General features: G+C 38.3%; 1 protein-coding gene across 1 annotated transcript; it reads left to right on the forward strand.

The window, feature by feature from the left end:
- The first annotated feature begins 7,315 nt into the window (after nt 1–7,315).
- Nucleotides 7,316–7,786, forward strand: LOC115951572. Its single transcript, XM_031068750.1, has one exon. It carries the CDS (start codon nt 7,316–7,318, stop codon nt 7,784–7,786), a length of 471 nt encoding a protein of 156 aa, XP_030924610.1.
- The last annotated feature ends 18,876 nt before the right edge of the window (nt 7,787–26,662 follow it).

Genomic DNA, 26,662 nt, shown 5'->3' on the forward strand with positions numbered 1-26,662 from the left:
CTCAACCACGGTAATTTTTGGAAGCCACGGACGGCTGGCGCTGATCACGTGCCTTGCGTCCGCAAATGACTTCTGAACAGGAGGGTACCCTAGTATTTTGTGAGCTACTCGGACTTGACCATCTTCGTCATTTACGAAAACTGCCGCTTGTAAGATGGTCTCCAAGTCCGCCCGGTTGACTAAGTGAAAATGTCGTTGGTGGGCGTGTGGATCTACAAAAAGAAAAACACGCATGCATGGTTAGTTACCAAACAACATCAGATTAGAATGGCGTTAAGGCTCATCGCCCTTCCATTCCTAATACCCCACCTGGTTCTCATTCTACTATGGGGCACGGATTGCCATCGTGCCATTCACCAGAGACGATAAGGAAATCCTTATTTAATCTCTTGTTGGAGTCAGGGAGGCATTGGATTAATCGAACCCTTTCATCCCTTGACTTCATGTAAAAGATTTTCCCCTTCAACTTTTGGAGATTATAGCACCAGTTCACATCATGGTGGGTCAGTCTTAACCCCATCTTTTTGTTCAAAGCGTCCATGCAATCCAGAATCCTAAAAACGTTGCCGGTGCACTGTGTGGGGGCTAATCGGAAGTGCCTGAGGTAACCCCTCGTTACCGGCCCCATAGGGATTCTCATACCCCCCTCTACAAAGGCGAGGACGGGAATTACCACCGCACTCATTTCCCTCTTATAATGCCATTCCCCCATCTTACAATGCCTCAGACTTACGTTGAGAGGAATCCTATAATCGACGATGAACTTATTCATCGCCTCTTCAGTATCTACTAATTTCCTCAGTCTCAATTTAGCCATCTCTATGATTTACTAAACAAACTCAACCCGTGACGGGAGAAGAAAGGGAATCAACGAAAAACAAACCCAGAAAAGAAAAAGCACGAGTTAATGGAGGTAGGGAACTTACATAAAAGAGGAAAGGCGCTTCAGATAGGCTTTTTGTGCTGGAGATAGACTTGAATTTGGACGAAAATTCAGATGAACCCAGAATATACGCGCTAGAACTCTTAAGTGCAAAACTGAAGAGACAGATCCGTTCCAAAAAATCTCTTATACTTTCTAGGGTAACTGCACAAATTTTCTCGCCCATAAAGATCAAGGGATCACGACCGTTCGATCTTCATCATGTCGTAGAACGTGGGAAACACAAAACCACCCGTATTTAATGAAGCCACGTTTCGCCTTCCAAGGGCTCTAGAAACGTACCTAGGGCAGATAAAAAGTCTCGGGAACCGACAGGTGACAAGGATGGACAGGCATTGGCAGATATATGATGTCATCAAAACCCTCCTATCCGTCCGAGGAGTCGGATAGCAGGATTTTGAGGGGCTATTGTAGGGTCGGGGAGCTTATGATCCGGCCCACGCTCTATTCGAGCTCAGGGCCCATGCCGAGGAGGTAGTGTGCCGAGGACGAGTGATCAAAGGCCGAGGGGTTAAGGGGAACAGCTGAGGACGACCCTATCCTCGGCACTCCGAGATTTTGATGAGAAGAGCAACGTCTTAGTGAAGGCCCTCCCCAAATAGTCCCCTGAAGGGGATGTGAGTGGAATAGGGCCCACGTGGAGGTACGGTGCGAAATAGGTTCAAGGAAAATACGTCCCTTCCGTATTAAATGCACCGGCCAACGTCCTGATCATATTAATGAGAAAAGACGCTTGGACGGTGTAACTTCGATCCTCGTAACTAATAGAAAGTAAGAGGGGACAGCTGATGGGACAGGTACAGAAGTAAGCACCTGCCTAACCAACGAGTGGAGGGCTAGGATCAACCAAGAAGGACTATATAATGTAAAAGTTAGTGCACAAAGAAGGGGCTGAGAAAAATGACCAAAAATCAGAGCCTCCCAGCCCGCCTCCAGGAGAAAGACTCCTAGGGCGAAGACAACTTAACCATATATGGATATCGCGAAAAACCCACCGTTTGGCGACCAAGGCCTAGCCTTTCAAACCCACGCTCTACAAATGATATTGTCTGGACCTTTTTACGTGCGAACCCAACACTGTTACGGTTCGTTGCAAATTGCGTCCCTACAATATATATATATATATATATATATATAGAGAGAGAGAGAGAGAGAGAGAGAGAGAGAGAGAGAGAGAGAGAGAGAGAGAAAGAGAGAGAGTATAATTTGAATCCATATATGTGTGTAATTGCAATTTTTTTAATTGTGTCGTGCATATGCACGGGTTATACACTAGTTTATATATATGTATATATATATATATATATATTAATTAATAGGTAAAGTTTAAAGAAAATCCAATTAAATTTTATAATTGAAGTCCAATTTTGCACCATGTATCATACATTATTTATTTTTAAAGAGAGTTTTATTCTTTAATTTTTGAGTCAAATGTGGGACCACATTAAAAATATCTATTCAAATGAGTTATTGTGTACAAAAATCAAAGAGTTTAGAATTAATGAATATAAAAAAAAATTTAAAAATAAACGATTTACATTTTCTACCTAATAATATTATTACAGGACTTTTTAAAGAGTTAAAAAAAAAATATATAAGAATGACTATCAATAATATTTAAATTATATATATAAGAATTATACTATGTATATCTTTTAAGTATATCCATACATATGTATGAGGTTACAAACTAGTACATATAAATAGCCAAAACTTATAGAAAATCCAATTAGATTTTAATGGGATTCTCAATTTTGTGCCATATGTCCCTTTTAATTTTTAATTTTATGCCGAATGAATTATTGAGTGTAAAAATCAAAGAGTCTAATTCCAATTAGATTATAAATTGGATTTCAATTGGGGTCCAATTTTTTGCCACATGTCCATTTATTTTTTTAATTTCTATGGCAAGTGAATTATTAGGTGAAAAAATCGAAGAGTCTAAATCCAATTAAATTATAAATTATATATATAAATAATGAGAAACCATTACATTTTTTGTTTTTGTTTTTAGAAATGTATAGTTTTAAAAAAGTATAAGCTAATACTATGTATAATTTGAATCTCTTCTAAAAAAATATATAATTGTGATTGTTTTTAATTATATCCGTGCATATGCACGAGACTACACACTAGTGTGTGTATATATATATAGATTGGGTTTAGTGCCTAACATTGGACCCAAGCTGATTTGAATTTAAAATTAAGATCATCTATTTATTACAATCACATAATTCCTTGTGCAATTGAACACCCTTGTCCTAAGTCTAGACCAATTTTATTATGACACCTCATTAATTACAATTAATTCTTTAGAAGACCAAAATAATAATCAATTTACCATAATCACATGTTCCCAATTCTAATCATAGTGAGTTTCAGTTAGCTTAACTAGTAAAATCTCTTATCGTCAAATAAGAGATTTAAGATTCGATCTCTGCCTACACTAAAAATCAATTGGTGTCTTGGTCTAATAATAAAGAGCAATCATCAAGACCTGAAGCCATAGGTTAAAAACTATCTCTTAAAAAAAAAAAAAAAAAAAAAAAAAAAAAAAAAAAAAGCCCTAATCATATCAAAGGTTAAAACTTGATTTAGCCTCAAATTTTGATCCAGTGATCCAATAAAGAGCAATCATCAAGACCTGAAGCCATAGGTTAAAAACTATCTCTTAAAAAAAAAAAAAAAAAGCCCTAATCATATCAAAGGTTAAAACTTGATTTAGCCTCAAATTTTGATCCAGTGATCCAATTGGAACTCTTGACACATCTCTTTCATCTTTAAGACTTCAATATTTGTTTTACATGGAAATTTTAGAAATCTAATGGTCAAAATTATGATTTTATCCTTGAGATGTGAAAATATAATTTTGCCATAAATTGAGGTTGATTGTGGGATATAAAATGGGGTGTCTATAGAGTGTTGTATTGGATCATGATAAATACTTATCGTACTACTCAGTATGGTACAAGATTCCCCAACTTTACTTTGCACTTTCTACAAAGTATTCATAAATATAATGGATGATCTCATTATAACAAAGAAGATAAGGAAATCATATTTTTCTTATTTTTTTTTTTTTTTAAATAAGAGTATTCAAATCTCTTTGAGTATCTAACTATTCCCTCAGGTGTATATAGTCCCTCATCCTACACACAATATTATAGGGAGGGACCCCTTAGAGGTAACCCTAAGATGCTGGCAAGAAGTGTTGAAGGTTCCTACCATTTTGAAGGTCCCTAATAGTTGTTAGAATAACAAGAAAGATGCCAAATTTTATCTTGTAAGAGCATTGGTATCAGGTGTGCAAAATGCTATATTTTTAGCATTTGGCACACCAAACAAAAAAAAACTTACTCTCATGAGATGTGCCAAATATCAAATCAATTTGGCATTTGCTATAGTACCGTTCCAATAATATAACAGTACAGATAGATGTGCTATAACTTTTTTATTCAACTTTATTTCTTTTACCTCCACTTGTTGTCTCTCTCTCTCTCTTTCCTTCTCTACCTCACTCTTCTTCAGATCACATTTGCAGCCCATCCCTCAACCTCAACGTCAAACGACTCTCTCTTTCTACACCTTAAATCAAACTAAAATAAATTTCTTTCTTCACTCCTTTCAAGCGACAACATTGTGGTCGGCATTAAGTGTGTTTTTTAGGTTGTGGGTCGAGGTTAATTAAAGCAGCATTGTGGGTTGAGGTTTTGGGTTTGTGGCATTGTGGGTTGTGGGTAGAGGTTGGTTGCAGTGACGTTATGGGTTTTGAGCTGGTGGTTGGTTGAGTTTGGTAGTCAATGGGTTGGGGTTTTGGGTCGGTTGGTTAAGGAAGTCAATGGGTAAACTAGGTTGGGGTTTTAGGCCCATTTTTGGTTTATTTTTAGGCTGGTGGTTGTTGAGAAGGCAACCCATGACGACAACTGCCAACCCACAACACTCCTCTCTCCCTTTTAATCTTTCTTTTGTTGAAGGATGTGGGTTTTCCTTTTATTTGCAGTTTTTTGGTTTTTTAATTTGTTGGAGGATGTGGTGAATATTCTATTGGCGGCTGCTGGTTGTAGCAGTGGTTTGGTTGTTGGATGGTGGCCTTGCATTGAGCTGAGTTTTTTTGTTAATATTATTTTAATGTGTTATTATTGTTGTACATATTATTTTAATGTATTAAATTGAATAATAGAGGATCTGATGTAGGGTAAATTGTAAAATTGTATTCTAAAATAATAAAATAGTTTTTTGGTATGCTAAAATGACATTTTTTACAATTCCTAATGCTTATGCCCTAATCTCTTAAATTTTTGCCTAGTAAAATAAAAAGAGAAAAGAAGAGCCGAGCCTATTTTTTGGTGAAATAAAAAAAGAAAAGAAAAACCCTAGAATGGTCTTATCAGCTGACCCTGCATTAAGCCGGGCTTGGATTAAAAAGAGTCATATGATTATATGAGTATAGCCTTTAAGCACGCGCTCACGAGCGAGCTCAGAAACTCTCAAAAAGTTAATAATTTACATCTATTATAATTTAGAAATATATATATATTTTTTTTTTCAAACAAATAAAAAGGATAAACTTTAGAGATAAGCCGTAATTGTAATTTCTTTTTTGAATGTGAAGAGAAAAAATTCAAAATTTTAGAAGTTCTCTTTTTGAATTCAAAATGAAATTTGTTATTTGACATTTATGACCCTATTTCTAAATAAAGTTACATTTCATTAATGAAGGTATGTTTGAACCTCATAAAAGTCCAGTTGAAAGAGAGGAATCCTCTAAAATATAGTATAGATATAATATTTATAATGTTTGTACATTTGGAAATATAAAATAACTATCGATAAAATATATTTAAATTTATTTGAAACAAATAAAAAATATATTTAAATTATTATCCATAAAATTCTTAAATTTAATTTGTCCAACCACTATTTGTAATAATAATAATAATAATTGTAGGGGTGTTAGGCCCAGCAATATATATCTATGTATACATTAGGTTGGGGGCCCAATCTGACGACATAAAGTAGTCCGAGGAGGGGTGAACATTATTAGGGGAGTCTGTGTTAGTAAGTGAAGAGGTTAGTTTTGATCATAAGGGTCCATGAGGGTGGTCCGAAGACGAATGCCTCCTCGGCTGATTAAAGCCGAAGTCTGAAAGGGTGGTCTACCACCCAGGGCAACATTCCAGGAGATTCTATTGATACGGATAAACATCACAGAAGCACAGGATAAAGGGAAATCCTAAAATATCTAAAAAGAAAACTGCAACCACCGCATTAAATGCTCTGCACCTAACCAACTGGCCACATTTATGTGGAGGTGATACCTGAACAGTAATTTTCAGCCTTACAGCTACTACCAAGGATTTCAGGAATGTGCTGATGGGGAAAGAATCAACACTAGCAATCTACCCTACATGTGGAGGGTAGGGATGAAAGAAGGAAGGTAGTATAAAACAGAAAGAATACCCTGAAGGAAAGAGATCGGAGAATTAGGAGAGAATGACTGTAGCAATAAGAACTGTACTTGTAACCAATTTCAAAAATTATATATAAGAACTGATCTCCTCAGACTGGGCCGAGGACAATTTTCATTAGATACAACCAGTCTATTTTTATTTTAGTGTCATTTGAACCCACTATAATCGTTACCTAACTCATTAAAGCGTAATTTTCCAACGCATTCTCTACAAATTCATTGTATTGGGTTCTTTGGGCCTAGATCCTTTGCATTTTTGGGCCTAGGACTCAAATCGTGTCCTTACAATTGGCGCCGTCTATGGGAATTTCTTGTGTATTAGTGAGTTTGATGTCTAACTATGGTAGGTTCAGGTCCGAATCTAGAGGAATCTATGGAGTCCCAACGTTAAAATCATTTTGTTAATCTTAAGCGAAGAAGGGACAGGGAGGTTAGTGTGCATACCACCCATACTCGCAGGAGCCAATCTCGAAGCGAGAGCCACCTTTCTCATGAGAAGAGTACCAGAGCCATGCAACTAGAGATTGATCATTTGAAGAGGAAGTTATGCCATGAACGACGAAGGCAAACTCTCTCCAATTCTGACTTTTCTTCTAACGATAAGAAGGATGGTAGTTATAGACCTAGATCAAAGATTCCTCCTAGTGAGTCTTTCTCGTATGATGAGGACTACATAAGCGCATAAACATGAACTCATCTTCCAAAGGGTTTGGAAATAATGTGATGAGCAGAATTTCTAGATCACCTTTCATGTGCAAAATTGAACTCAAATTGAGGAAGGGAGACTTCATGTGCAAAATTGAACTCAAACATAAACATGAACTCAAATTTCTAGATCACCTTTCATGCGCAAAATTGAGGGAAGGAGACTTCCTTAGTGGTTCACTCAGCCCACGTTCACCATGTACAATGGTCGAACAGACCTTGTGAAGCACATAAGCCACTTCAACCAGAGAATGACTGTGCACTCCAAGAATGAGGCCTTGATATGCAAGGTGTTTCCCTCCAGTTTAGGGCTTGTGGCCATGAGGTGGTTTGATGGCTTAGGAGCAAGTTCCATTGATTCCTTTAAGGGATTCACTCAGGCATTTGGATCTCGCTTTATTACATGTAATAGGGTTTCTCGGCCCTTAGATTCTCTACTGTCTATGGCCATAGGAGAAGGAAAGACCCTGAAAACGTACTTAGATAGATACTGGGAGATGTTCAATGAGATCGACAGGGATTTTGATGACGTGGGTATAAGGACTTTCAAGGTCGGCCTGCCTGTTGAGCATGATTTGAGAAAGTCCTTAACCAAGAAGCCAGTAAGGAATATGTGTCGGCTTATGGATCGTATTGACGAATATAAGCGAGTTGAGGAAGATCAATAGAAAGGGAAAGGAAAGACTAAGGTTATCCCTTAGGACAGGAAGGATTTCAAGTAGAACAGATACAATAATAACAAACCCCGAAGGGATTTTGCTGGGTAATTTGGGTTTACGGCTCCTCAGGTGGTTAAAACGGTATTCCAAGAGCCAATACATCAAGTCTTGGAGAAAATCAAGAATGGGCCTTACTTCAAATAGCCAAACAAAATGGGAAAGTACCCCATAAGGTGTAACCAAAGTCTTCATTGCCAGTACCATCAGGAACAAGGACATACCATCGAGGACTACAGAACTTTGTGAAATCATCTAGAGCAACTAGTCAAAGATGCAAGGTTAAAACAGTTTCTGTATCGGCCCAATGGGTAAGGAGACCAAGCAAGGTCAGGGGCTCAAGGGAATGCTTCCTCATGGCCCCCTTTGGGCACAATTAATGTCATCTTTGCTGTTCTTGGAAGGACTGGTTCTTATCCCTTAAGGGTGATGTCTGTGGCTCGGCCACCCGTCGAGGACTCTAATTCTAAGTCGAAAAGGGCTAGAGTGGAGATCCGATTGGCGATGAGTTTTTTGAATGAGGACAAAGTTGGAACTATACAACCACATGATGATACTTTAGTGGTCACCCTCAGGATAGGAGGGTATGATATGAAGAGGGTGTTGGTAGACCAAGGCAGCGGTGCAGAGATCATGTATCTTGATCTATACGAGAAGATGAGGTTGAAACCTGAGGACTTGGCCCATTATGATTCACCCTTGGTGAGTTTTGATGGGAAAGTTGTAATTCCAAAGGATCTCAGATTAAATTACCAATAGGGCAGGGTCCGAAGTGGTGGAGGTAAACTTCATTGTAGTGGACGCTTATTCCCCCTATACCGCCATTGTGGTAAGGCCTTGGCTCCATGCCTTAGGAGCCGTTTCTTCCACCTTGCATTTAAAAGTTGAGTATCCGTCTGGGGACTAGGTTGAGGAGCTGATTGGGAGCCAGTCTATGGCTAGGCAGTATTTGGTGGCTGCAATCATGCATCAGCCTAGGGTTGAGTCCTCGGCCTTCGCTGAGGAAGGCTTATAGCAGTCAAGGATCCCAATCCTGTCTACGGACACGGTGTCGAAAGGGGTAAGGTGTGAAGAGCTAGAAGAGATTGTTATAGATGGTGATCCAGAGAAGTTTTTTCAGGGTGGAGCTCAGTTGCCTCCTCGGGAGAAGGAGGAGCTGATCATGTTTCTGAAGAGGAATATTGATGTGTTTGTATGGAATGCTTATGAAGATCCTGGGGTGGATCCAGGCTTCATTTGCCATCATCTAAATGTCAACCTGGCTGTCCTCCCTAAGAAGAAACCACCTTGACGCTTATCTAAAAAGCATTCCGATGCTGTCTAGGAGGAAATGAACAAGCTTAAACAGGCTGAGGCTATTAAGGAAGTCTTCTATCCTAAGTGGTTGACCAATACGGTGGTAGTGAAAAAGAAGAATGGGAAGTGGCGGGTATGTGTAGACTTCACAAATCTGAATAAAGCTTACCCCAATGATCCTTTCGCTATGCCTCAAATAGATCAGTTGGTGGATGCCACTATAGGCCATCCTCGGATGAGCTTTCTGGATGCCTTTCAAGGGTACCACCAGATACCTTTAGCTTTGGATGATGAAGAGAAGATAGCTTTTGTTACTCCTATTGGGAATTATTACTCCTATTGGGAATTATTACTATAAGGTGATGCCCTTTGGTTTAAAGAATGTGGGATCTACCTATCAAAAGATGATGACCAGGATGTTTGAGCCACAGCTAGGAAAAAACATTGAGGTTTATATAGATGATATGGTGGTAAAGAGTAAGTTAGAGTCTGCATGTTAACGACCTCAACAATATCTTTGAGATATTAAGAAAACACAAGCTGCGTCTTAATGCTTCTAAGTGTTCTTTTGGTGCTGGATCAGGAAAGTTCTTGGGGTACATGGTCACTCATCACAGAATAGAAGTCAACCCTAACTAAATTAAAGCAATTAACAATTTACAGTCACCTCAGAATCCTAAAGAGGTCTAGAAGTTGAGAGGGATGACTGCTGCTCTGAACCGATTCATTTCTCGATCAGTAGACAGGTGTAGGGACTTGAATGGACCAAGGAGTGTGTCTTGACCTTTCAGCAACTGAAGGAATACCTATCTCGGCCACCCATTATGTCCAAGCCTGAGATGGATGAGGTTTTGTTTGCTTACATCACGATGGCTTCCCATGCGGTAAACTTGGTGCTGGTGCGGGTTGATAGTGGTGTGCAGAGGCCAATTTACTATGTGAATAAATCACTACATGAGGCCGAGGTGCGTTACCTGCCTCTAGAAAAGCCATTTTGGCGATCGTGCATGCTACACATAAGTTCCCCCACTATTTCCAATCCCACACAATCATTGTCTTAACTCAACTTTCGCTTAAATCGTTTCTTCAAAGTGCTGATTACACTAGAAGGATTGGCAAGTGGGGGACAATCCTAGGGGCTTTTGATATCAAGTACATGCCTCATACCTCTGTCAAGGGTCAAGTTCTCGCAGATTTAGTGGCTGAGTTCGTTGAATCCCCCTTGAAAGAGAAAGTTGAAAAGTAGAACATGGATGGAAAATAAGTTGGTGTGGTCTCTTTGCAAGAACCTTTATCTTGGAGGGTATACGTGGATGGTGCAGAGAATCAAAAAGGATCTGGAGTGAGGCTAATTATGATATCTCCTGAGAAGATCATCATCGAGAAATCATTAAGGCTGGGCTTCTCGACCACAAACAATGAGGCCGAATATGGGGCTCTGTTGATAAGGATGATCATGGTTTAGAGAATGGGAGGAAAGCCAATGGAGATATACTCAGATTCAAGGTTGGTTGTTGGCCAGGTGAAGGGAAAGTTAAAGGCCAAGGATGTGAGAATGCAGGGATACTTGAATCAGGTTAGACACTTGTAGTCAAGTTTTGAGTCTTTCACTTTATGGCAGATCTCTAGAAGCAGAAATACACATATTGACTCTCCTGCCACACTCACAACCTCATCGGCACGAGATTTACCTCGGGTTATCCTTGTGGAAGACTTGTGTAAACCTACAGAAATGGGAAAAATGATGGTCCATGTTCATCATGTCAAAGTGAGACCTAGTTGGATGGATTCTATTGTACTATTCCTTAAAGAGGACATCTTGCCCGAGGGGAAGTTCGATGTTGACAAGGTATGGAGAAAGGCTCATTGGTTTTGGCTATTCGAGGACCAAAAGTTGTACAAGCAATATTTTTCTGGACCATATTTGTTATGTATACACCTTGAGGTGGTGGAACTGCTCCTAGAAGAGTTACATGAAGGGATTTGTGAAAGCCACATAGGGAGCAGATCCTTGTTCCACAGGGCCTTCACTCAGGAATATTGGTAATCAAATATACAAAGGGAAGTACAAGAGTATGTGAAGAAATGCGACCAATGCCAAAGATTTGCCCCAAAAATACATCAACCAAGAGGTATCCTTAATCCTCTGTCCAGTCCTTGACCTTTTGCTCAATGGGGCTTGGATATTGTAGGACCTTTCCTTAAGGTAGGAAGGAATAAAAGATGGCTGCTAGTCAGCACAGATTACTTCACTGAATGGGTTGAAGCTGAACCAGACATGGATGCAAAGAGATTTGTTTGGAAAAATATTGTCATTTAGTTTAGAATCCCTTATACGCTCATCTCGGATAATGGTCTTTAGTTTGATAGTAAAGCGTTCAGAAGGTATTACTATGACTTGGGCATTATGAATAGGTACTCCACCTCGGCTTATCCACAGGGGAATAAACAGGCCGAGACTATCAATAAGGTTATAGTGAATGGACTCAAAAAGAGGCTAGATGATGCAAAGGGAAAATGGGTGGAAGAGTTGCCACACGTCCTTTGGACATATTGGATTACATCTCGTAGGTCCACTACGGAGACGCCCTTTTCAATGATTTATGGAGCTGAGGCGTGATTCCTCTGGAGACAGGATTTCCAATGCTGAGGACAAGCTCTTTTACTCCGAGCAGCAATGATGGGCTATTATAGAAGAGTTTAGATTTAGTTGGAGAGCGAAGAGAAAATACTATGGTTCAGTTAGCGTACTATCAATACAAGCTCAAGCAGGGGTACGACTCAAATGTAAGGTTAAGGCCACTAGCACCTAGAGACCTGGTATTAAGAAAGGTTTTGGGTACTGCCAAAAACCCAGCCTGGGGAAAGTTAGGGCCCAACTAGGAAGGGTCATATTGCATCACATTAGTGGCTAGAATAGGTGCATATTATCTTGAAGATTTAGATGAAAATGTGGTACCACGCTCCTGGAATGTAAACAACCTAAGAATGTATTATTATTAATGAAAGTTTTCTTTACCATATTTTGGTTTATTACATTATGTGTCATGCGTCCTACTATTTGTTTGAATATCAAATAAAACTTTGGTCATGCCTGGCTCCTTGAACCACATACCTTGGATAAATTGATACTTTAAGTTATCTATCTAAGTTTTAAACAGAACCTTAGCTATGTTTGGCTCCTCAGATCACATGCTTTGGGTAAATTAATACTTCCTATTATTTTCTTAAGTATCAAACAGAATCTTAATCATGTCTGGCTCCTCGGACCACATACCTTAGGTAAATTGATATTTTAAGGTATTTTTCTAAGTGTTAAACAGAACCTTAGTTATGCCTGGCTCCTTGAACCACATACTTTGGGTAAATTAATATTTCTTGTCATCTATCTAAGTGTTAAATAGAATCTTAGCTATACCTGGATCCTCGGACCACATGCTTTGGGTAAATTAATATTTCCTATTATTTTCCTAAGTATCAAACAGAACATTGGTCATGCCTAGCTCTTCGAACCACATACCTTGGGTAAATTGATATTTTAAACTAATTTTCTAAGTGTTAAACAGAACATTAGCTATGTCTGGCTTCTTGGACCACATGCTTTGGGTAAATTAATATTTCCTGACATCTATCTAAGTGTTAAACAGAACCTTAACTATGTCTGGATCCTTGGACCACATGCTTTAGGTAAATTAATACTTCCTATTATTTTTCTAAGTGTTAAACAAAACATTGGTCATACCTGGCTCCTCAGACCATATTCCTTGGGTAAATTGATATTTTAAGCTATTTTTCTAAGTGTTAAATAGAACCTTAGTTATGTTTAGCTCTTTAGACCACATGCTTTAGGTAAATTAATACTTCCATTTACATCTGTTAAGTATGAAACAGAACCTTAGTCATGCCTGACTCCTCGGACCGCATACCTTAAGTAAATTGATATTATAAATTATTTTGCAAAGTATCAAACAGAACCTTGATCATGTCTAACTCTTCGGACTACATACCTTGGATAAATTGATATTATAAGCTATTTTTCTAAGTGTTAAACAGAATCTTAACTATACCTGGCTCCTCAGACCACATGTTTTGAGTAAATTAATATTTCTTAAAATCTATTTAAGTGTTAAATAGAACCATAGCTATGCCTAGATTCTCGGACCACATGCTTTAGGTAAATTAATACTTCTTATTATTTTCCTAAGTATCAAACATAACCTTGGTCATGCCTAACTCCCAGGATCACATATCTTGGGTAAATTGATATTTTAAACTATTTTTCTAAGTGTTAAACAAAACCTTAGTTATGCCTGACTTTTCGGATCACATGTTTTGGGTAAATTAATACTTCCTAACATCTGTCTAAGTGTTAAACAGAACATTAACTATGTCTGGATCCTCAGACCACATGCTTTGGATAAATTAGTACTTCCTATTATTTTCCTAAATATCAAACAGAATCTTGATCATGTTTGGCTCTTCGGACCACATACCTTGGGTAAATTGATATTTTAAGCTATTTTTCTAAGAGTTAAACAGAACATTAGCTATGCTTGGCTCCTTGGACCACATGCTTTGGGTAAATTAATACTTCCTGACATCTATCTAAGTGTTAAACATAACCTTAGCTATGCTTGAATCCTCGGACCACATGCTTTGAGTAAATTAATACTTCCTATTATTTTCCTAAGTATCAAACAAAATCTTGGTCATGCCTAACTCCTCGGACCACATACTTTGGGTAAATTGATATTTTAAACTATTTTTCTAAGTTTTAAATAGAACCTTAGTTATGTTTGGCTCCTCGGACCACATGCTTTGGGTAAATTAATACTTCCATTTACATCTGCTAAGTATCAAACAAAACCTTAGTCATGCTTGGCTTTTCGAACCACATACCTTAGGTAAATTAATATTTTAAGTTATTTTGCTAAGTATTAAACAGAACCTTGATCATGTCTGACTCCTTGGACCATATACCTTGGGTAAATTGATATTTTAAACTATTTTTCTAAGTGTTAAACAGAACCTTAGCTATGCCTGGCTCCTCGGACCAAATGTTTTGGGTAAATTAATACTTCCTGATATTTATCTAAGTGTTAAACAGAGTCATAACTATGCCTGGATCCTTGGACCACATGCTTTGGGTAAATTAATACTTCCTATTATTTTCCTAAGTATCAAACAGAACCTTGGTCATGCCTGACTCCTCGGCCCACATACCTTGGGTAAATTGATATTTTAAGCTATTTTTCTAAGTGTTAAACAGAACCTTAGTTATATTTGGCTCATTGGACCACATGCTTTAGGTAAATTAATACTTCCATTTACATTTGTTAAGTATCAAACAAAACTTTGGTCATGCTTGGCTCTTCGGACCACATACCTTAGGTAAATTGATATTTTAAGTTATTTTGCTAAGTATCAAACAGAATCTTAGTCATGTCTGGCTCCTCGAACCACATACCTTAGGTAAGTTGATATCTTAAGTTATTTGTCTAAGTATTAAATAAAACCTTTGTTATGCTTGGTTCCTCGGACCACATACATTGGACAAGTTCATACTTTTTGTTATTTATCTAAGTATCAAGTAGAACCGGGCATGCTAAGTGGCAAAAATCTTTGTTATAATAACATGATCAAATGAACACTCATGAGCATCACTTAAACCATTTGAAAGTATGTCCATGATTTTGTTTGTAAATTGATTATCATCCCCAGTTCCTTAGACTTACTGATAAATGGAAAACTAGGTGAAGCCTGATATGAATAGATGCTCTGCAATTATGTACATTTTTTAGATTAAGGTTACACTTTGTTGGGATTATAGACTTAGCAGGTTTAACTTGTTCTGTTGTTAATCATGTGGGGTGCAATAACTGTGCTATCACTTATGCAGATAGCTAAATGGAGTTGTATCTCATTTCCATGTTAGTTAAGAGTTAAATGAAATGGAAGCTATGCTATAAGATCCATATAAATAACATAAGTATGAAACAAAAATTTATAACTGTCCTAAAACTGATCACAAAAGGGAAACTGATTACAAGTCTCAGAAATAGAAATAATAGTTTTTTTTTTAATATATATATATATATATATATATATATAATATAAAAGGGAAGCAAAGAAGACAAGACAACTCAGGGTTTCATTTTTATCACAAGCTTGTCTTTTGGGGTCTTACCAGGCTGAGTGATAGTTGCCGTGGAGGATGCTAGACCCTTACCCTTGAGGTCCTCCTTGGTAGGTATTGGGAGAGTTGCTAGAATAATCTCCATATTGTGAGGGGTCTCCTTTTCCTTTGATGGGTCCTTAGGATCAGTTAGGGTTAAGATAACATCATAGGCCACTTCCTTGGTCACCTCGATTGGCTTCTCAGCACCCTCAAGAACCTCTGCCTCCTTGGATGAGCTTTGGATTGAAGGGGGAGCTTTGGCTGGGCTCTCCTTCCCGGCATTTGCCTTCTTGGAGGTAGTGTCAGCCTTAGGGCCCGAGGAGCTTGAAGCTTAAATGGCTGGAGGGTAGTACATACTTTCTGCTTTCCTAAGGATAGATGAGGCCTCAACCCCAGCTTGGTTGAGGGTCTCATTCCACACTTGGAGGCAGTAGTACCTACATACCTCCAAGACCTTAGCCTTAAGGGCTTCTTCAGTCTCTGCCACTCCTACTTCATATCCATCTTGCTCCGCTTGGTCCTTAACCTCTTTAACCTTTTCCAGTTTCTTTGACAGAATATTTACTTGATCTCTAGTGGCGGCAAGATCGGCCTCGGTTTGCCGAAGTTGTTTGCGCTAAGTCTCCGCTTGTTTCTCTGCCCCATCCAAGGCTGCCTCGGCACTTCTTTTGTCCCTTTCAACCTCGGTTAGCTTAGTGGTTAGCTTTTGGGACTTTTTGTCTGCCACCCTTAGGGACTCCACGGCAGCTATGCGTCTTGCTTCTTCGTCCTTCATCATCCTATGAGAGGATTTTACTATCTTCTCAGCTCTGTAAGCAGCCTGGATAGCCTTTAAAAAAAAGAAAAATCAGCAAAGTGTAAGTACAAGTATAAAAGAGATTGTTGCTAGGATAATGGGAAAGAGAAGGTAGTAGGTGGACTTACTAGAGCGAGGTCTCTCTTTAAACTAAGGAAGACTTCATGCTTCCTCATTGACCGCCACTCAACCATGTCTTCAGGTAGGAGTAAAGCCTGCTCTACAGCATCGGCCACATAGCCAGATTTGCCTTGCTGGAAGCTTCTTATAGAAGCATCGACAGGTAAAGGTGCCTTATCCAAGACCATGGTGGAGGTCCAGGCAGGGGTCCCAACTTGGGAATTACCCCTCCTACCCGCTAAGGTCTGTGTCACCTTGGCCGGCTTGGATTCCTTCTAAGGCTTAGTCTTCTTGGCCAAAGGGCCTTTCCCTCCTTTTGCCGCATCTTGGCTTTTCTGATCCCTTTTCCTTTTATGATCAGCAAGATCAGCCTAAAGAGGTTAAGTGGGCAGAGGAGGGGGAAGCTTAGCTTGAATGGCCTTCTCGGGCACTTTATCCCCAGCTTGAGACTCCATAACTACTAGAAGACCCGCCCTAGGCTTGTGTTGTATTCCCATGTCTTCTGGTAGAAGGGAGTCTCCTTAGGCCTAGCTTGCTTGCGCGGGAGGAGGGTGGCCAAGGTAACCAGATGGGGTTTCAGGAGATAAAAGTTGGTTAAAGACTTCAAAGTCGTCTTTAGAGTTAGAAACTTCCACGATCCCTTCTTCTTCCTTAGTTGAAGACTGGGATAAGGTTGCCTCCTTCTTGATAACACGTTGGGATGTTAAAGCTATCTTTGGGATGCCTTCCAGAATGGGGTCGACAGTGAGGAAACCTGGGACAACAACACTTATCTGGTGCAGGCGCAGATCTTTTGCTTTGATTACACACTTCAATGCTTGTAAGCTTTTAGAGATGGGGGTGTAGCTGAGGATTAGGTGTGCCGCTTTGAGCTGATAGTTACTATGGATGAACACCTTAGCCTTCAGTATCTTGTCTTGTCTCAGCTAGTTGACAAGACTGAAGTTAGGTATAGCAGCATTCTCATCTGCTAAATCATTAGGAAAAACAAAAAACATCATCAACAAAAAATAGAGCAAGTCAAAGGAAAACTCATATACAAATACAAACAAAAGAAAAGGGGAAGGGGATGACTTTGAAATAATCAACCTAGACCTAAAGCCCCACCTGGTGTCCCCTCTCTCGTCGAGCAGGGGAGGCCATCATGCCACTCCCTTGAAACAATCAAGAAGTCTTTATTTAGGCCTTTATTGGAATTAGGAAGACATTGGATGAGCCTAATCTCAGGGTACCTAGACTTTAGGTAATAAGACATTGGATGAGCCTAATCTCAAGGTACCTAGACTTTAGGTAATACCCCTACCCTTTTAGGTGGTGGAGGTTGTAAATCTAGTTAACATCATGGTGGGTAAGTCCTAAGCCCATTTTCTCATTAAGGGCGTTTATACTCTCTAAAATCCTAAATAAGTTTGGGGCACATTGGGTGGGAGCTAATCTATGAGCCTTAAGGTAATCTCTAGTGGCGATGCCCATAGGGATTCTTATCCCTTCCTCTATAAAGGCAATCATCGGGATTACCACCTCTCCCTCTTGCCTTTTCTTGTGCCATTCCCCTTCCTTACAATACCTAATTGACACTCCTGGTGGAATCCTATATTGAGCTCTAAAGTTATTTATATTCTCTGCAGAGTTTACCAGTAAGCAAATCTACCCTTATTTAGAGAAGGGCTGGAGGTGCTAAGATAGTAAAGGAGAAATTAAGAAGGCCGAGGAGGAATACACATGGAGAAAAGAAAAGTAGATGGAAAAATAAATGGAAAGGTTTGTAAAGACTTATGCAAAGAAGAAAGGTATCCTTGGATAGGCTTTTGAAATTTGTGAAGGCACGAGTAGATTGAATAAGTGCGCAAGTTTAATGTGTGAGTGCTAAAGTAAGGTGAATGAAGTGTTTGGGGTAGTATTTATATCAAAGAAAGAGTGACAAGCGGGAAAATTTCGGCCCAAGTTCCAACAAAATCCTCAGCCATTGGATCCGCATCGCATCGTAGAACATGGGGAACATGGAGTTGCAAGAATTTAATGAAGGTGCGTCTTGGATGCTGAAGCGTCAGGATCGTGCGTTGGGCAGTTAAAAAGATACCTGCATAGATAAGGATGAGGTGTGACAAGGTACGAGGTCACTGTAGTGACATCGAAATTCTCCTTTCTTCCTGAGGAGCCAAAGAGGAGAATTTCAAGGGACTATTGTAGGGGTGTTAGGCCCAACAATATATATCTATGTATATATTGGGTCGGGGACCCAATCCGAGGACATGAAGTAGTTTGAGGAGGGGTGAATATTATTAGGGAAGTTTGTGTTAGTAAGTAAAGAGGTTAGTTTTGATCATAAGGATCCGTAAGGGTGGTCCAAAGACGAATGCCTCCTCGGCTGATCAAAGCCGTGGTTCGAAGGGGTGGTCTACTACCTAAGGCAACATTCCAGGAGGTTCTTATGAGAGACCGCGCTCCTGGCTCGTTTTTTATGATGTTGGGCCAAACCTATGTGAATAGGTGGAGTCGTGTTATTATCTCTCAAAATGGAGGTTCGACTAATTATATTTTCTCCTTTAAATTAAGGGTTTTACAATGGAGTCGCCACTTATTTAATTATTAAAGAAAACCAAAATTGAAAAATTCCTCATTTTATTAATTTTCAATTGAATTTTCATTGATCATAGGAAAATTACATGGCTTTGGTCCTAAATACAATCTAAGATAAAGTACATAACTTTGTTTCCTAGTTACAATTTAGAAATTGAAAATTACAAGGATAAACATTGGTCTATCAACCCTTGATCTAAGTTCGAAGGTTATGTTACAAGGTGGGAAGGTATTAGGCACCCATCTTGCCCAATGAAACCGGTCTTCTAAACTATGGTGCCCAACATTCATATCACATCATCTAATATGTTTCAATTAATTTGCATGTTGAATTTAAAGTGTGTGCATGTGATAAACCCTAATTCAATTTATTAAGTATTTCATTTGAATTGAAAAATAAATTTTAGTGAATGTGTGTAGATTGTGATATCCTAGATTCAATAGTTTGAAAGAATTATGAAGCAAACATGTTTTTCATATTTTTATGTGTATTTAAGATTAAAACTAGTGTTATGCATGAATATGTGATGAACAACTAAGAACATGTGAAGAACACATAAGAACATTCAAACATACTCAAGAGAACTTAAATAGTTACTATCATGCTTTAATCCTAAATTCTTATCATGGAAACACAAAAAACAAGTTAGGGAAATAAATTATATCTTCATGCAAGATCCATATGGTGGAAGATGAGACTCTTGATAGAGATCCTAAGGGTGAAGGAAAAGAAGAGTGAGGAGAAGAAGAGTGAGTCTCACTCAATACCTTGAATCTCAAGAAGACCAAAATATGACAAGACTACTCAATTTCACTAGAACTTAAGGAAAGGGAAGAGAGAAGGTTTTTGTGTGTCTTGGAATGGAGGAGGGTTTATATAGTAGTAGTTGAGGAAATATGAATGAAAGGTCATTTAATGAGGGTTGATAAAGAATCATGAACCTAGACCTCATTTTAGCCTTTGGGAAAATCTGATGCATTAAATGTAGAGATTGGTGGGAGTGAGGAGCAAGCAAAATTCGGTTTTCTCGTAATTACTGTAACAGCCATTAGAGCCAACTTCAAAAAATAATATCTTACTTAATTCTGATCGTAATTGTCTTGTTCTTGTGCTCAAATTGAAGCTCCGGATGTATAGTTTCTGGAAAAATTAACCTCATTCACAAATTCAAAATATTCTGAGAGATATCAACGAAATGGTGAACAGAGGTCATTTGTTAGAAAACAATTTCAACACAATTAACATTAATAGGTTCCAAATTTACCCTAATTAAAAGATAATTGCACAAATTACTCATTAAATAATTAATGTTTAACTATCTAATTAATTAGGTGTATGCAACCTTACCATAAAATGTAGTCCTAACCAATCAAATTATGACACATCATTAATCCCAAATTGATTACAATTATAACCAATTGGAATCAATTGTTCATAGTCACATATAGTCAGACTCAATTTGTGATAGTGCATCTTGGCCATTAAAACTTGATTTGATGATAACTTTCAATCTGATGGTTCGATTAGGGTTATGACCAGTTGATTTGATCATTACAACATCAAGATCATTTTTGTGAAATAAGATTAAGGATCTAGTGACTAGAATCAAGATGCATATTTCCAAGGTGAAATTACTCTTTTACCCTCCATGTGAGGTTAAATACGGGTTGTAAAATGGGATGTCAACAATTCTATTGATACAGATAAGCATCACAGAAGCATAGGATAGAGGGAAGTCCTAAAATATCTAAAGAGAAAGTTGCTATTATTGTATTGAATGCTCTGCACCTAACCAACTAGCTGCATTTATGTGGAGGTAATACCTGAACAGTAATTTTTAAATTTACAGCTACTACCAAGGACTTCAGGAAGGTGCTGATGGAATAAGGATTAACACCAGCAATCTACCCTACACGTGAAGGGTAGGGATGAAAGAAGGAAGGTAGTATAAAATAGAAAGAAGACCCTGAAGGAAAGGGATCTGAGAATTAGGAGAGAATTACTATAGCAATAAGAACTGTACTTGTAACAAATTTCAAAAATTATATACAAGAACTGATCTCTTCGAACTGTGCCGATGACAATTTTCATTAGATACAACCAGTCTATTTTTATTTTAGTGTCATTTGAACCCACTATAATCATTACCTAACTCATTAAAACCTAGTTTTCCAACCCACTCTTTACAAATTCATTGTATGAGGCTCTTTGGGCTTAGATCCTTTGCATTTTTGGGCCTAGGACTCAAGTTGTATCCTTACAACAACAACAACAACAACAACAACAATAATAATAATAATATAAGAAAAATAAATCAATGATGGTAATTTTTTTTAAAGTTTATTAATTTTGATTCTATGGTTTTACTTTTATTACCTAATAACTCATTAAGCACAAAAATTTAAGAAAATTAAATTAAACTCCTCGATTTTTGTAATGTGGTAAATAGTTGTGCCAAAATTAAGAAAATTCAATGGGATACATGACATAAAATTAAACTCCAATTTGAGTTTTAATTGAATTTTCTCTCAGTTTTGAATTTATATATATATTTCATGGAATGTTATGGGACAGCATGATAATGACAAAACGCTCTAGATTAGGAATTGGAAGTTCAATATTCTTTGCTTACATGGAATGATGGAACAAAAATTTATTCAATAATAGGAGGAGTGATGCAGAATTTGTAGGAATGCCAGTACCTGGATTTAGGGGTGGGGGGGTTTAGTGATGTAAGATAGATCATAGATGGACAATAGATAAAGTGGAGGAAGCAATAAAACTTTTTCTGTCTCGTGTAAATTTAAAAAAAAAAATGTGGGAGAACACTTTGAATGGGCATTAATTGAGGTGTATGAGCCTAATTTTGATGGAGATAGAAGTTTTTGTGGGAGGATTTAACTAAGCCAAGAAGTTGTTGGAATGTGCCTTGGTGTGCAGTAGCAGTGGCGGGGACGATAGCCCGGGGGGTAGGGGGCTGATTTCAATAGGCTAAGGTTTCCGTCAAAATGCCTTGGTTCAATTAATAGCCCAATTTACGAGTTGGGTTATTAGGCCACTAATTTAACCAATGAGTCACTAGTTTAACCAATGGGTTACTAGTTGAACCGCATAATTATATAAAAATTAAAAATTGGTTATGGGAGGAGTTTTTTTTTTTTTTTTTGATCAGCTTCAATCTAAGTTATGGGAGGAGTTAACTTGGCTAAGAAGTTGTTGGAATATGTCTTGGTGTGTGGGAGGTGATTTCAATGTGGAAAGGTTTCCATTAGAGTGCCTTGGTACAAAGTATTTTACTTTTATTATACATTAGTTCTCATATTTTATTTCATACTAGCTTGTAACCCCAAGTATATGCATGGATACACTTAAAGATATACATTAAGATGCATAATATAATTCCTATATATATAATTTAAATACTATTGATAGTCATTTTTATATTTTGTTAACTCTTAAAAAAAAATTTGTAATGATATTATCAAGTATAAAATGTAAATTATCCATGTTATTTTTTTTAATTATTGTAAAGCACTTTTTTTTTTTTTTACGATCAATTTATTCTAGACTCTTTGATTTTTGTACTTAATAACTCACTTGGATGAATATTTATGATGTGGTCTCACATTTTAATATAAAATTAAGAAATAAAACTTTTTAAGAATAAATAATTTATCTTAAATAATTTAGGACACATGGCGTAAAATTGAAACTTTAATTTAGAATTTTAATTTGAGTTTTTCACAGCTTTACCTATTATTATAGGTATATAGATATCTTAGATTGATAGATTTACCATTGAAAGGAGTTACTTTGACTTTGTATAACTCTAGAGAGGATGTTTCAAGATCTAGGCTTGATAGATTTTCTTGTCACCAAAATGATGTAATAAAGGTTATGATTGATGTAATTTCAACAAGATAACAAGAAGTGTTTGAATTATGTTTTGTAATTAATGAGATATTAGTTTGTAAGAGTAAGATCCATGTGGTAAAATTTGTAGTTTTCCACTTTTCCTAGCATCACTCAAAATAGTAATGCTACAAATAATTTTTTGGGATAATTACACATAACCCACATGTGGTTTGGGCGAAAATCACTTTACCTACCCGTGGTTTGAAAAGTATCACTTAACCCACCTGAGGTCTGTTTCCGTCACTCTCCGTAACCCACCTCGGTCTCTGCCGTTACAAAAACACATTTTAACCCCAAAACAGAACATAACACGAATCAAAACCCCCAAAACTCAAACACTTTTCGAGAGAGACACCCAAGGTGCAATCAGGCTTGTTCTTCGCGGTTTGGAGCGTGTGGAGAGGGAGAAAGCACTTGTTTTGCATCATTGAACCTGGGCAAGGTATGTGTGATGTTTTTTCATCTGCATTTGGGTTCTTGATGTCATTTTTTTATGGTGACCCACCCACATAGTTAGGTTTTGCTGTTCATCTGCACAGTAAAATTTTTTTTGTATGTTAAATTAGCATTTTGCTATTTAGGTGTAGAATCGCTTAGGATATGCATTTTGCTATTGTTGTTTCTATAATGCATATACCTGAAGGAATCAAGTTTATTTATCAATGATTGCACTTGTTTGTGAAGTGTGGGTAGTGTGGTCCCTATGAATTTGTTGGAAGTCTGGTTTTGCATGTGCTTTATGTGGTCCTTTGTCCGTGTGTTGTTGTCAATTTGTTGGCTTGTTGTCTCTTTTGGCTTCTTCTCACTTTCTGCATGTCAGTGTGTGTAAACAAAATACTTATTTTAATTGCAGATGGATGATGTCACATTTGACCTTGAAATTCATGTTGGGGGATGTTTTGTGGATGAGCCAACCATACAATATGTGGGTGGGTCTGTACGTTTACTGACAGAGATTGACCCTGACAAGTTCAGTTACTTTGAAATTCGGGATTTATGCCATCTAGTTGGTGCTCCTAAGGAACACAGTAGATATAAGTATTTAATTCCTGATGGTAATCTACAGCATGATTTAAGAGACATAGAAACAGATACAGATGTCGTAAACATGACTAACCTTCATAAGGCATGGTATGCTGAAAAAATCATAATCTATACTGACATAGATGTGGAGCCATTGGCAGTTGAGTATCCTGATGTAGGGGGAGTGGCAGATGGTGGCGTAGGTGGTGATGCAAGGGGAGTGGCAGGGGGAGTGGCAGGTGGTGTAGGTGGTGATGCAGGGGGAGTGGCAGATGGTGTAGGTGATTATGCAGGTGGTGATGTAAGTGGTGATGCAGCAAGGGTTGAAATAGAATTGGATAGTGATGATGATGAAGATGATGAGAATGATGATGAGAGTGATGATGAAGAAGATATTGAGGATGTTGACATTGATGCAAGAGATGAAGAACAGAATGTTGAAGGAGATGATGATGATGATGATGATGATTAGCTAAATGAAGGCCTAGAGGGGGATGGCTTTGGTGATGATGTATTTGCTGCTCAAAACTCAGCTCCACAAGGTTCTGCTCCCAATACAAACCCAGAATCAAGCAATGCACCCCACACAGCCCCAGAATCAAGCAATGCACCCCACACAGACCCTGAGTGGGCTGAGCCAGCCCTTGAGGATGACCTGGTAAGCATGGATGGGTCTGATGATGAGCAGGTACCTGAGCAAGTAGAGTTTAATGCTAAGAGTGACATGAGAAATGTTGTACTGAAGAAGGAGATGAAGTTCCCTAATGCAAAGGTGTTTAGAGCTGCTTTGAGGGAGTATGCAATCAAAAAACCTATTGACATCAAATTCAAGCTTAATGAGAAGACCAAGATATCAGTTCACTGCAAGAATGGGTGTGGGTGGAGATGTTATGCATCTCAAATAAGTGGAGAGCTAACATTTCAAATTAAGACCTTGACTGATGACTGTACTTGTCCCAAGTCTTTCAAAAACACCCAAGCAACATCAGCTTATGTTGCTAAGAGGTTCATTGAGGATTTTAGCAAAAATCCAAATTGGGAGGTGAATGGTGTACACAACCATGTGATGCAAAATTTATCTGTTGACCTAAGTGTAAACCAAGTGTATAGGTCAAAGAGAAAGGCAAAGGATTTGATAAATGGAGATGAGCAACTGCAATATGGTGTCCTTAGGGACTATGCACAAATGATAACCACTGTAGACAAGGGGAGTAGGGTTATATTGCAGACAGAAATGGCTGAGGAGACTTCCCAGCCAAAATTTAAGAGGATGTATGTTAGGTTCAATGCTTAGAAGGTAGGATTTTTAGGTGGATGCAGGCCATTTATAGGTTTAGATGGTTGTCACATAAAGCACAGATTTGGTGGGCAAATCTTATCTGCCACTGCCAAGGATGCAAATGACAACATTTTTCCAGTAGCCATGGCTGTTGTGGAACAAGAAACCAGGGAGTCTTGGATATGGTTTTTGGAAATTTTTGCTGATGATATAGGGAGGCCAGAGGAGCTTCAGTTGGTCTTCATTTCTGATAGGCAAAAGGTATGCAAGTTTTGTATTGTTCAGTTACACTTGAATAGTTGACTTTGTTTGCTGAACTAACTTGTTTTGTTTGTTTGTTTGCTTGCTTATTTACAGGGGCTTATACCTGCAATAGAGACACTATTCCTTACCATGGAGCATAGATACTGTGTGAAACACATCTACAACAATTTCAAAGTTGATCACAAGGGATTGGAGCTGAAGGATACATTGTGGAGGTGTGCTGCTGCCACAACAGTAAGGGAGTTTGAGAGATGCATGCAGTACATAAGGGATTTGGATGAAAAGGCATATGAGTATCTTGCAAACATTGCACCTGCACAGTGGACAAGGTCACACTTCACTCCTAGGGCCTTAACAGATTGTTTGGTAAATAATTTGAGTGAGTCTTTTAATGCAATGATATTGAAGTCTAGGGACAAGCCTATCTTGGCAATGTTGGAGTGGATTAGGGTTAGACTTATGACTAGACTTTACACAAAAAGGGAAGGGATACAGAAGTATGCTGGAAAGTTGTGTCCAAGCATACAAGATAGGTTGGAGAAATTGAAGGTTGAAAGTAAGGCATTTAGTGCTACCCCAGCTGGTAGTTTCCTTTATGAGGTAGGCAGTCAGTATGAGAGGCATGTAGTTGATTTGGTGAAGAAGACATGTAGCTGTAGGTCTTGGGATTTAAATGGCATTCCTTGCAAACATGCCATAACAGCCATTTATACAAACATTGAGACACCAGAAGACTATACCCACCCATGCTACTTCAAAGAAACTTACATGGAGATATACAAGGAGGTACTTCCTCCCATGCCTGGCCAGTCAGAATGGGTTGAGACTGGACAGCCTGCTCCCCTGACACCTCACATATACAAACCACCAGGCAGACCACCCAAGCAAAGAAAGAGGGCTTCTGATGAGCCTAGGAACCCTTACAAAGCAAGTAGACAGAACAGACCTGTAAGATGTGGGAAATGCAAAAAGGAAGGGCATAACTCAAGAGGGTGCAAGGCTGGCATCACTGGGGAGACACCATGGCAGAGGAGACAGAGACTTCAAAGAGAAAAAGCTGTAAGTAAATGGCAAAAAACACTGTATTGAATAGACACTGTATTGAACTTACAGACCTACAAAAAAATAAAAAAACTGGGTTTTTAAACTTACAATACACACTGTATTGAAACTGGGTTTTGTTGCAGGCAAGGGAAGGGGTGCCTGCACCTAGATCTGCACCTCAGCCACCATCCCAGCAGCCTACCCAGACCTACAACATGATGTCTGCCACTCAGCCTTCATCCTCACAGCAAGGAAATCAACCTAGGCCATCTCACAAGAGAGCAGGATGGTTCTCTTCCTCACAAACAGAGTTTCACACACCTAGGGAGACC

This window comes from Quercus lobata, chromosome 7 (genome assembly GCF_001633185.2).
Source record: "Quercus lobata isolate SW786 chromosome 7, ValleyOak3.0 Primary Assembly, whole genome shotgun sequence".
Lineage (NCBI taxonomy): Eukaryota > Viridiplantae > Streptophyta > Magnoliopsida > Fagales > Fagaceae > Quercus > Quercus lobata.